The sequence below is a fragment of the Cynocephalus volans genome, chromosome 9 (genome assembly GCF_027409185.1).
Source record: "Cynocephalus volans isolate mCynVol1 chromosome 9, mCynVol1.pri, whole genome shotgun sequence".
NCBI classification, from domain to species: domain Eukaryota; kingdom Metazoa; phylum Chordata; class Mammalia; order Dermoptera; family Cynocephalidae; genus Cynocephalus; species Cynocephalus volans.
Window position 1 is genome coordinate 60,797,853 of NC_084468.1, and position 12,718 is coordinate 60,810,570.

General features: G+C 38.3%; 1 protein-coding gene across 2 annotated transcripts in view; it reads left to right on the top strand.

Moving 5' to 3' along the window:
- The window catches only part of SLC4A4 (solute carrier family 4 member 4), a 355,627-nt gene that overhangs the window by 54,500 nt on the left and 288,409 nt on the right, over positions 1-12,718 (top strand). For both annotated transcript variants that reach the window (XM_063107589.1, XM_063107590.1), the window contains exon 3: positions 11,799-11,978. In XM_063107589.1, coding sequence (XP_062963659.1) covers positions 11,799-11,978 — 180 coding nt within the window. The remainder of the gene's footprint in view (positions 1-11,798; positions 11,979-12,718) is intronic.

The window sequence follows — 12,718 nt, forward strand, 5'->3', positions numbered from 1 at the left end:
GTGAGATCTAATTTTCACAGTTAGACTGCTCTGATACACATTGTCCCTAATTTATTAAATTGTCTTCTTTTCCAAGAAGAGGCATATTAACTATAATTGTATACTGGGTAAAATGCAAATACTTACCTGTTGTCTTATAAAGTCTGTAGTGTTGCTTCTTTTGGAAAACAGATTCAAGTGTGTAGTGTTTTTCTACCAGTAAGGAGGATTTGAGAGCCTGTGTTTATGAATATAATAAGAATACTATATGCATTTTTCCCCCTCTGCAGCAGAGACTAGAATAATTCTGCTCCTTACTGGTTATTATGTAATTTATGTGCCAATTAAATGAGATTATTTAACAGTATGAAAATAATACTATGTATTTTGACCTGAGCTAGGTATTTCCCCATTTTTATCATCACAAGTTCAGAATCATTGGGGGAATTGAGAATTGGGCCTGATGTGAAGGTGAGTAGAGTAAGAATAGGATAAAGATCAGTTGAGCCCATCTCGTTGCTATGGTGAGCTTGCAGATGAAATTTTACTTTGTTTTTTTTTTTTACTTTTCTGGCCAATAGCAGTTAGGGGACTGAGGCAAGAGCCTGCCATGACGGAGGTTCATGGGAAGTTCCAACCATTTTGTCCCTGAAGCTGCTGATTGCCAGGTGGGATGAAGGTGAAGGTAGTAAGGGTGGTGAGTTCATCCATGGAATGAGCAGTATAGGTAACCTGAATAATTCCCTTCTGAACAGCTGAAAAAGCTTTTAAATCTGCTAGTTGTTTTTACCTTTCGATAGAGTTAGATTTAGAAGGCAGCTGTCGTAAGTGCTATATCCAGTGTGTTCACCTTTCTTTATACTCTCTTGATTTTGAAAGAACAGACTCTACTTAAGTCTCATGAGATGTTATTTTACTGACTTTTTCCATGGTGGAACGCTCAATAACTTTTACCATGCCCAAGCTTCTGGAAGTGGAAATAGGTTTTGAATTATAGTAATATTGGCCAATATGTCAGTTTTAAAGGTCCAGCATTATTTATTTATAGATTGGTTAAATGACCACTCAATCCCCAGTTGATTATTTTCAACAAGAAATTCTATCCCTACTGAAAAAAAAAAAAGAAAGAAGATGTCTTCTATGTACAATAAAAGCTCATAATTGAATCCAATGGATACATGTATTTGGCAAATTAAATTAGTATCTGATTGTTCAGGTTTATATTTGCTTTTATTCAGTCTGTTCTGTGGTTTAGAGAACATGGTTTAGAGTACCCTCAGGATGTATGAGGGTACTTCAAAAAGTTCATGGAAAGATTCACATTATCCTTTAATTCTGTTTTCCTTGTATTTCTATTCCTGGTCTTCTACTGTCTTTCTGGGTGATATGAGGCAATTCGTCCTCTTGTAGCTATCATTCTGTCATGCAAAATGTAGTTAATAACTTATCTCCTTATTTGCCTGCTAAAGATTCTCTAAGGATTCTTGGATAATAAATGAAAAATACCTTGATATTTGTAGTAATCCATTCACAAATTACTTAATTTCTGAATCTCAGTTTTTTTGTACAAAGAATTAGCATTTGCACCTCTCCATCTCCTAACTTTGCTAGGAATATGAGTGAAGAAATTTGGAACTCCCAGGATGAACCCTATAAATTTAAGATATTATCTCCCTTGCATATAATCCTTGCATGTAATTTATCTTTATGCTCAGCACTTTCTCACCAGTACTTGCTATGACTGCAGGACACTTTCAGAGTAAAGCTAGTATTTGTATCTTGTGATCAACAAATTAGCTGATTATACCTGTGTTAACACTCCTTATTTAATATAATTCATGGATGATGCTTTTTTTCCTTTAAGCTTGTCAAGATGGCAACCATTGCAGGTATGAGCTCTAATATGTTGCCTTTCCAGGCTCACGCATATTATTGAATATAATAACTTATTTCTATTAGAGCTGTGATTAATATTTAGTAAAATAAACCAGCCATTATTTAAGGACACAACTTAGTTGATATGATAATTTAGAGATTGCATCATGTGTGTGGGTGACTTTATATGGGACACCATATAAAGTATATCTCCCATAGAATAAGATTAAATTGAGACCTAAAGGATGAATGGGATTGCTAGATGAAGAATCAGGGAAGCATCCTAGGCAGGCATGTACAAAGGCCCAGAAGCAAAAAGGAGATATAGGCCCATCTGAGAAACAGAAATAAGGCTAATGTAGCTGGACCATGTGAACAGAGAGATAGTGGCCTGAGGTGGACAGGACCAAGCTAATTCATGGTCTTTTATGATATGCTAAAGGTTTAGGATTTTACTGAGTGTGCACCAGGGAGCCATTACAGGAGGGTTTTAAGTAGGAAAGTAACAAAATAAAATTTGCATTTAAAAAAATTCCTTTGGCTGCTGAATGGAAAGATCATCCTAGGAGGGCAAAGATAAAAGTGGGGAGACTTGCCAAGATTCAACTGAAGGGTGATTTTGAGTTGAATGAGAGTGGGGACAAAAGAGATGGAGACAAATGGGTTGAATTGCCGGGATTTAATGATAGATGGATGGATGGGGGTGACTGCTTCTGGATTTCTGCCATGAGCAGTTTGGGAAATGATGTGCCCTTTTGTAAGATGGGGGAACACTGGAGGAAGAGTGGTGGGAGATGGTAGGAGTTCAGCCTTTTGAACATATTGAGTGTGAGGCACCTGTGACATACCCAAGTAGAACTGTGAAGCAGGTAATTGGCTGTATAAGCTGGAGCTAAAGAGAAAGGACTGGGATGGAGATGTAAACTTGGCAGTCATAGGTTTGCATATAGCTAGCATCTAAAGCCATAGAATGGATGATATTACCCAGGGTGAGGGAATAGAGTGAGAAGAGGACTGGACCAGGCTCTGCAAGTGCCAACGTTTGGACCCAGGAAGGAGCAGCCATAGAAGTAGCAGGAAAACTAGGAAGAGGGTGGAGCTTCTGAGGCCAAGAGAAGAGAGCTTTGAATAAGGAGCTAGTGATTTACAGTGCTGAATGCTGCCTGGAAGTCAGGTAAGGTGAGGGTTGAACAGTGGCCACTGGATTTGTCAGAAAGGCAGTGATTGGTGGCTTTTGTTAGCAAGGTGGGTGTCATGGTTAGGTGGGAGTCAAATTGGAGTAGATTGAAGAAAGCCCAAGAAAAAATCATCATCATGAGAAATTGGGAAGAGACTTTCAATGAGGGTAGAAAACTTTTTGCCTTTTCCTCTGTGTGCTCCATTACACTTAACCAGTTAAAACAATTAGAATTGTCATGGAATTTTTAGAACTAGAAAGGATCTTAGAGAAAATTTAGTTCAACATTCTCACCTTACAGATGGATAGATGAGATGTAGAGAAGTGAAAATGATTTGCTTGAGGTAACACTGGTGATAGTTGGAGTAGCTAGGACAAGGACCCGGGTTTTCTGACTTACCCAGGGTCATGTTCATTCCAAATGAGTGTGCTTGAAGCCTGTTGCCTCTGGAGAGGGAAAGAGATTTATACAGGGAGACAGATGAGAGCTAGAAGAAGTGCCTGGAAGAATCGGAAGTGGGGAGAACTGAAGGAGAAGAATCAAGGATACTGGAAGAGCTTATGGAAAAGTGAGAGAGAAAGAAGACACACACCTGGCTGGCCTCATTATTTGAATGACCCCAGGTGATAAGTGGGAGGCCAGATGTCACAGCCAAAACACCTTCATATTCTGGGCCAGCTCATGGTTGTGGACTTAAACTTGTCATTTGTTATTATAAGGCAAATACTTTCAGAAAATTCCTGAGCCCTTTTTTTTTCTTCTAGATAATTACTAACTTGAAAGGACTAGTCACTATTACTTTTTGGCTGTGTTTTGCAGATAAGGGAGAATGGGAGGAGTGGTGGGGGACTGGGAGTGGGAAAATGGAGATCCTATATATCCAGGAACATAAGAGTCCTAGTCTTTGTATATCATTAACTGGCTACTTGGCTTTAGTTGGTAAATGAAGAGGGTGAATTGGGTGATGTTTAGGGTCACTTCAACTCTAAAAGTGTTATTGTATGCTGCTGTGTCAGTGAATATAGTCCTTGTCTTTTATAGGTGCATGTGGAAAAGCAGTCATGAAGATCCTGAGATTGGGCTTAACTCGGCTAACACAAGTCTCTTGTAACACTTTCTGTAGTTCTTGGTGATTGTTATAGTCCTATGTCATTATCCATGTCTCATTTACCTATATACAGTATGTGACGGAAGGGAATTATGTGAGCTAATATTAAATATTGATATTTGATTAGCCATGAGTGAATTAACTATATATGGATTATCTGTCTCTTACAACCAAAGACTTTCCTTCCTAATGCCCAGCCAGGGCTTAGGCCACTGCAAAAAGAGAAGCTATAATAGAGTCAGAGATGGACAATGTGGTTGGAATGACAGTGTGAATGTGTGCATTTATGTGTCTCTCTAAGCTGCTTTTCTGGCTGCAATTGCAAATCCATTTATGAATGACTGTTGGATTAGTCATTGTTTTGTATCTTCCAACCCTACTTTCCATTCAGTTTTGCAAATGGTGACCACAAGAGAAATAATGGAGACTGTCAGTTCTCTGTGTTTGGCTCACAGGTGGATTTTGTCTGACTGCATGTGTAGTGCACGTTAAAATTTAGCAGCTCTTTTGGGGCTCTGGAGTGTCAGCCTGTGTGGAGACTTATCCCTTCCTGCTGGGTGGTTTCTATTCACTCTTAGAACTGCCCTGCCTGGTACTGGCCTTCCTGGGCCTTTTGGTGCCATCTGCTTCATTCATTCATGGTAAAAGACTGATAAACCTGGTTCCTGAAGGATGGTACCCATTGCATGAAAGCCCTGGGGGTAACTTCCTGGAGCAGGGTGGAGATTGCCAGGCATTGCTTCTGGGCAGTGCAAGAGAAGACTGAGGTTATGGGAGGTGTTGCCTCTGTTGAACAGTTAGACTTTGTACAGTGGTTAAAACAGCCGACTGAGGACAAGTTATACTAGGTCTGAAGCTGGTTTTTTTTGTCCTGCTCAAGGTGAAGGTTCTGGAGAACAGAGGGGCTTCATACGTTATTATCAGGGCTCAAGGTGGGTGGGAATGAGGAGAAATCGTGCTTTGTTTTTTCCCCTTTGGAAAGGGAAGGGAGAAATAGGATCAACATTTATGGAGCACCTTCGTGTACCAGACATAGTGGGAGGCACTTTTTCATTCAGATTATCCATAAAATTCTCTCTCTGTAGAGATTATATAGAGATAGGTGGATATTGATATATAGATGTTGATATGTTTTATATCTATAAATATGGATAGAAAAGACTTTGCTAGAGAGAAGTTAAAATTACTTTGGAGAATCAACTTTTTAGATTGTGAAGCCCTTCAGAACCTGTAGTTTATATAGGTAAGCTGATTTTTAGTTCTGTGTGTTCATTAAAGCAGGTTCCTGAAGTACATTTAAGGGGAAATTCTTGTTTTTGTAGCTTAGATATTTTCATATAATTGATGATCACTGAACATAATAAAGTTGTAATTCTTTAAAAGTATTTGCTAATTTAGACTTTTTATAGTGCCAGTTTTTGCCTCTATTATCAGCCACTAATAATGGAAACTACATGGAGACTTAACCTCAGTGTGTGGTCTTATGGTCCTCATGTTTACCTAAAGGCTATAATTAGCACTCTTCTGCTAAAAATGAGCACTTGGAAGGTAGATGCACAAAGTGTTTGCAGAGCTGAAGGACAGGAATCTAGCTAACAACCATAAGCTTGCCTTCCTTTGAGACCTTTTCCTGTAGCTGTTTGTTCTTGCCTAGAGATTGTTATCATCATCATCATCATCATCAAATATTAAATATTAAAAGTGCCATGCTTAGTAAACACCAGGTAACAAACAGATTTCTTATCAGTCTTGCTTGGAGAACCTCAGGTTGCCTTGAGGATTTCTGGGAGGCTTTCAGTGTTTGAAATTCCCATGCAGTTCAGTGGGAAGGTAAGTATTTCCCTGCTTTTCATTGCTTTTACTATTTATTTGCTTGCATACCTGATCCAAAGTGTAACTGGTAGCATTAATATTAAAATAAATTACTCATCACTATTCAAAATTATCTATTAATAATTATATATGTAATTTATAATTATATTTATAATTATATAATTATCTATTAATAAAATATATATGTAATTTACTAATAAATTATATATGTAATTACTATAATATGTCTATTGCAGTATTTAATGCTATTAATAGACATATGCATTATTTTTTCTATGTAAAGAGTTGCCCCCATCCAAAATATAAAAATAAGCATCATCCCTTGTTCTGAGTAGTAGTATGTGTCTCAAGTCAGGACCTTCATGCAAACATTTTATAAAGGACTGGCTTACCCCCCGTTAACTGCAAAATTACACCATGCCTTTTGAAGGGGATTTTCTTTTTATGAGCTGGTATTTATGCCCCAGTAAATTAGCAATTTTACTTTGATGATATCTTATTAGAGCTGCTTATGGACACTCTTCTGGGTTTGTGAATAATAAGCTAACAAATTATTTGTATTTCATTTATTAAAGTGTTTAGGATAATACATATTGGTCTACTTATTACACAAAGTGCAAAACACACAACTGCCATGGTGTCTGGATTTGATATGATGATTCTGTCCAAGTTTTCTTATGCATATACTTCTAATTGAGTTTTTTTTTTGGCCTAAGAAGAAAAGTCTTTACAGCATCTTTTTATAATGTCATTCATCCACGGTTTCTGCCTCCTCTTCTACATTTTTCTTTTTATAATTAAAAAAAAATAATAAATCTCCCTTAATTTTGCTTCCCTTACATTCCTCTTGGCAATAGCTACAACATGTTTTAGGCATCTTGGCATAAGACAGGGTTGTGTTAGATAAGCCAGGGAAGGCAGTATTTAACTTTTATTTTGGAAATATTGGTGATTAGTTCTGAAAGAATGATATAAAGTGCTGCATGTTGTGGAATCTATGATTTGAACTGGAGAGAAGAGAAATTCAGGTGATTATAGAAAGAGCAGCAATGTGGATAAAAATCAAACCTGGAAAGTCCCTTAGTGTTGAATGAGAGATTATGTAGGAGGCTGGGGATGGAGGATGGGAGTTGCTGGAGGTGGCTGTGAGGAAGGTAGATTTCAGGGGCAAAGATTTTATCTGTCCTTTAGTGATCTTTTAGATGGGACACAAAAATGACATCTCAGGTATTAAGAAATATTTATATACTGTCTTATTCCATAAAGATTTAGGGTGAAGGGAAAATAATGGTTGAATATTGGAACAATGAGGTAATTCTATAAAATGTGTGTCACGAAACTCTTTAGTACCCTCTACATGTTGGCCCCAAATTCGTCTTTTTCTAGAAATCAACATGAGGAAGAAACCATAATCAGTTATAAGATTTGTAGTATAAATATAGTATGTATTATTAAAAATACCACCAAAGCAGTGACTAGGCACTCAACTATTTTTGATATTGAGAACTGAAAGATATTTCTCCTGTGGGATTTTAAGAGGAGGATGCTTGGTGACATGTCCTTGACTTTCTGAGGCCTTGGTTTCTGCACCTGTACAATGGAGATATTAGCAGGATTGCATGAGGTGATGGATATAAAACACCTAGCAGTGCTTGGCACACTTGTAAGCATTCCTTGAATGGTTGCTGCCATCTGTATGTACAGTAAACAGCAACATGTTTCCTAGGAAAGAGCTAATAGATGTGTCTTGAGGCATATGTTGTTAACCATCTAGTCGTTTGTAGAAGTTTTAGTTTGGCTAGTGTAAAACCCTTTCCTGGCTTGTGGGCTTAATTCTTCAAGGTCTGAAATCATCCTTGGTAGCATTTGGGTATCTGTGAAAGCCACCTTCACTTGAATGGCTACAGAGTTACTACGTAGAAGAGTTCTCTGTTGGCCTGAAAATAAAATAGCAACTATCAGAAGTATGTAGTTAGGTTAGAAATATCCCAGGAATTGGTATAATTGAACACGATAGCTTCACAATTCTTCCTGCTTGCAAATGGGATGGAGTGGGTGAAGATGGAAAGAGACAAGGATCATGTGATGATCGTTTCTGACATTCAGAGAGAACCAGGAAGGCCAGTAGTACTGGTTGTGGTGTGAATTGTGAAATATTCCCAAGATGTTTAAAGTTTGTTGAGAACTTGCAGCATCTATCAGAGAAAGGCATGCAGAGTATTTATTTGAACTGGTGATGCCGAGGCTACTGCCAAATCAGGTACTGAATGCCCTTAGACGCACACCTAAATGAACACTCTCAAGTGTAGATTGCAGCAGTTTTATGTTACAGTTTTGAGCAGTAAGAATGTTACTTTAATAATATTTGCAGCAATCACTTTTTTCTTATGAATAATAGCTATTTTAAAAAGCTTTTGCTCCTTCTGTTTACATTATCTCTGGACGTAGTTTTTCCTGAAATTTCTGGCAGAGATTTTATTTTGGTGCCTGTAAGTTCTCTTTTAAGAAGCAGGTAACTCTCCCCGATTCCTTGAGTGTCTTACTGTTTTGTAGACTCTTGATGGGTTGGAAAGCTTGTCTATCAAGTTTCTCTTTTTCATTTTACATGTAAAACAATACTACACCTCAACCTTTGTAGCTCCCTTAAGAGCTTGCAGTCATTTTGTGAGTTATAATTTTAAAAATAGCCATCACTCTTTGTGACATATCTCTGAGACAGGAAAAGATATTTCTAAGAAAATAAACGCTGAGGTCCGCCTATGATATTCTCAGCAACATTAGCATATGTTCAGCAGTAATGCTGCTTCTATTGATCATGAAGACAGGTATTCTGTGGGGGCAGTAAAAATGCTTCCATTTCAGTTCATTTTACTTTTGGAGTATATTTGTTACTTGGCTCATACAGCTTATTAAATATTTGGTCATCGCTTTCAGAAAGCATGCCTGCCTTACCCCCATACACCAAAGCAAGGCTGTCACACTGTCCTCTCATGGGCAAAGAAGCTGAAGAGGAGAGAGGCTGAGAAGTCATTGATGAAAGAGCAAGCTCCATCCCTGAGCTTCTAAAGCTCTGCTTGGCCCCAGAACTGTGTTCCTTCTCCTCAGCCTGAACACAAGACAGGAAAGGAAAATTTAGTTACCTGTAATGTGTGAGAGGAGAAAGAGGAGGCCTTTAGTTTTGAATTGCTCAGCTCAGTGCACGATTTCTTCTGGCAGTTCCTGGAAGGCAGCATCTTCCTCACCCAGGGAATGTTCTTTCTTACTGTGCTGTAAGGGTCACCACGAAAAGTTCATAGCCATTTGGTCTTCAGAGAATTGTAGCTTCCCAGAGACCATCACTGAGAGTGTAAAACATGGCTAAGTGTGGTTTTATGGGACAGAGATGGGAACAGAGAGTGACTGCAAATGGGCACGAGGAATTGTTTTGGTTTGGTGAAAATGTTCTAAAATTGGATTATGGTGATCGTTGCACAGGTCTAAAAATAGACTAATACCATTGGATTGTACCCTTAAAGTGAGTGAATTTTGTGGTTTATGAATTATACCACAATAAAGCTGATAAAAATACCTGAAATTTGGGATGTTTTGAAAGGAACCACATTTCCACCATCTGGACACTATATTTAGGCAATGTAGCACTGCAGAGGACAGTGTCATTCCCTCACCTGTGTGGAAGTGAGCAGGGAAAGCACGGGGGAGGAGCGGAGGAGATGGGGTGAACTGAGTGTGCCACAAGGACGATGCCTGTGACTACAATGTGAGGAGAATGACACCACCTTTGTGATGATGACAACTTGAACTAGCTCCTCTTCTGGGGTTTGAAGCCTCACCCTCTGAATCACCCGAACTCTTTCATTAGTTTGACAACGATACTTCATAGCCAGAAATCTTACCTTAAAATCCTATCCACCCATATAGACTGTCTTTAAATTATTTGATTAAATGTGCTGTGCAGATCTGGGCAAATATACATATATTAAAAAATCTTTGTGTATAACATCAATATGACTAAGCAGCTTGATTATTTTTTTGCTTCCCCTGAATACTTCCCCCAGAAAATATTTAATGTGACAAATTTTTAAAAAAGTCTCCAACCTCTTAATTATTTTTTGTGATACTTTCTGAATTCCTGAACAGAGGCAACCAAGCTTTCAGTGTTTGATTTACTGAAAAGGTTGGTTGGTTTCGCTTATATTGTTGAGACTTGAGATAAAGCTGCAGGACTCCCTCAGTAACTGGAGCTCAGGAAACAATTGACACTGTTTCTTAATTCGCATTGTTTCTGAGACATTTCCTACTTCCTAGCATAATATAGCTTTCCCATGAGAACAATTTGCTTGCAGATGGTTAGACATGATAAATTTCTCATTGGCTCACTTCTTTGGGGAGAATTTCCCTGTGCTTTGTAGTAGCTGAGGTGCTGTGTGTGTCTGTATATGTGTATTTGGGCAGGAGGGTCCCACTTTGTGGAAAGATACCTCCAACTTCATTCCAAGAATCAGGTATTTTGTTTTGAATGTCAACCCATTCACTTAGGCTCTGCATTCCTTAGTTGGAATCTCTTTCTTGAAGGAACATATAATCCTTTTAACCTTGCCAATTTAAGGAAACACCCCTGTAAATTATGGTGTTTTTAGATATGCCAGATGAGTTTCTGTGGAAAGTAGTTCACGGTGGTTTATATCAGACATGCTGTATGCACATTTATTTGCATGTAGGTACATGATATTAAAGTGTCACTGTAAAGTTGTCATCAAGGAATGATTCCAGAAACAGGAAATGAAACCCATAGATGAGATAATCTAATCTAATTTGCAGCACAAAAAAACAGTGTTCGTATTTTTTTCTGTAATGGTGGTTCCTATGTTTAGAAGTTATGTGCCTATAAAGTGAAAGTAAGTTTCCAATTAATAAAAATGTGAAAGTTTGGGTTCCTTTTTTTTGTCTTCTCAGATTTTGTAAAAATAATACCACTTGTCAGTTTTGCAGCTCCTTCCATCTAGAGAACTGAAAGCATTTCACAATCTTTTTCCTCATGCCCTTCTCTTCAAGGCAATTTTTGCTGAGCCGAATTTATTTTTATCATTGCAACAACCAGTTTTTAGAAACTTTCAGAAATGAAAAAAGAAAAATGAGAATGACACTGTAGCTGACATTCATTTTAGCTGTTTCCTAGTGTGAATATTTGAGTATTTCTAAAAATCTTCTCTCCAAGTATGTCTTATTTTTCTTAGTTTGTCCCGTTCTATGTCTTTATTCTGATGATCGAGTAAAAGAAAAGTTTTAATGTAAAACCTTATCCCCAGCAAAATGGCTTTTTGAACTTAGAGTTAGACCTTTATTTTTGCAGCTCCAATAGCTCTTTCTCCTCTTCAGTATAATCATAGGCTCATGGAAGGTTAGGACTGGAAGGGCCTCTAGGGATTACCCAATTTAAGCTTCTCATTATATAAATGATGAGGTTGAGGCCCAGAGGGATTAAGGGACATGCTCAAGGTTATATAGCAAATTGATGGCAGAGGTATGACCAGAATCAAGGATTTCTGATTTCCAGTTTGGTATTCTTTGGTTTTCCCAAAAAAGTTTTGTGTCTGCACAGACTGGAGTATACCCTCAGAGAATCCTGGTGCCAGCCCACAGGTTGAGTTATACTATAGTTAACTGAAAATTGAAAGGAAGTTTTATTTTCCCTGTTTGAGTTTGTCCAATGTGGAATGGTGATGTTGAATTCATAGACGTTTTCTTCTGACCTGTGGAAGTTGTGCCATTTATATGCAGTGGAGAATGTGATTTGACGTGACTGGTGATTTGTGTTCCTTCCTCAGGCCACCACACCATCTACATCGGGGTCCATGTGCCAAAGAGCTACAGGAGAAGGAGGCGTCACAAGAGAAAGACAGGGCACAAAGAAAAGAAGGAAAAGGAGAGAATCTCTGAGAACTATTCTGACAAATCAGATGTGGAAAACGCAGATGAATCCGGCAGCAGTATCCTAAAACCTCTCAGTGAGTACTCTCTGAGTGTTGGTGCCTCTCTCTGCCTCACTCCCACATACTCGGGAAAGACACTTTTTACAGTCTTATGGCTACTGGGGAGGGGCACCTTGTACTGGGATAATGTGTATGGAGATGCTTCCCTTGTACCGGTAGGTTGATCTAGGAGGTCTTCTGATAAGATTCTGAGTTGATCAGAAGAGATATGACAAAGTTTAGGCATAGTTGTGTATTCTACATTTTGATGAGTGAAATGGGCAGAGGGTTAGAGATGGCATTTAACTATAGTAATCAACAGTAACTGGAAGACTCTTAAATAACTTTTTGGATTGTTTCTGCTTAGAAGTAAGTTTTACTGAGACAGTAGGTCAAGGTGAAAGCGTATGCATATATATTTATATATCTTTCCATATGATGGCGTTATAGATGACGTTTAACCAGGTTGGGGCCAGGCCAGTGATTGAAAAGAGTCATGGAAAAACATCCTGTAAGTCAGGGAAGAATGTAGAGTGACACAGTTCTTGAAGCGTAGGACAGATTAGATATCATACTTTGGATAAAAGTGTTATCAAGGACAGAATAGAAGGAGGTCAAATAACACCCTTGGATTTAAGGGATAGGGTGGACTGTGTGTTTAGGTGCGTGTTTATGTTGCTTTTTGTTTCTTTTAATGTGAGAATATTTGGCTGCACAGGCAGCCTTGTGGCTGAAGTGAGAATGAATACTTGCGGGAGAAACACATGCCAGTTTTG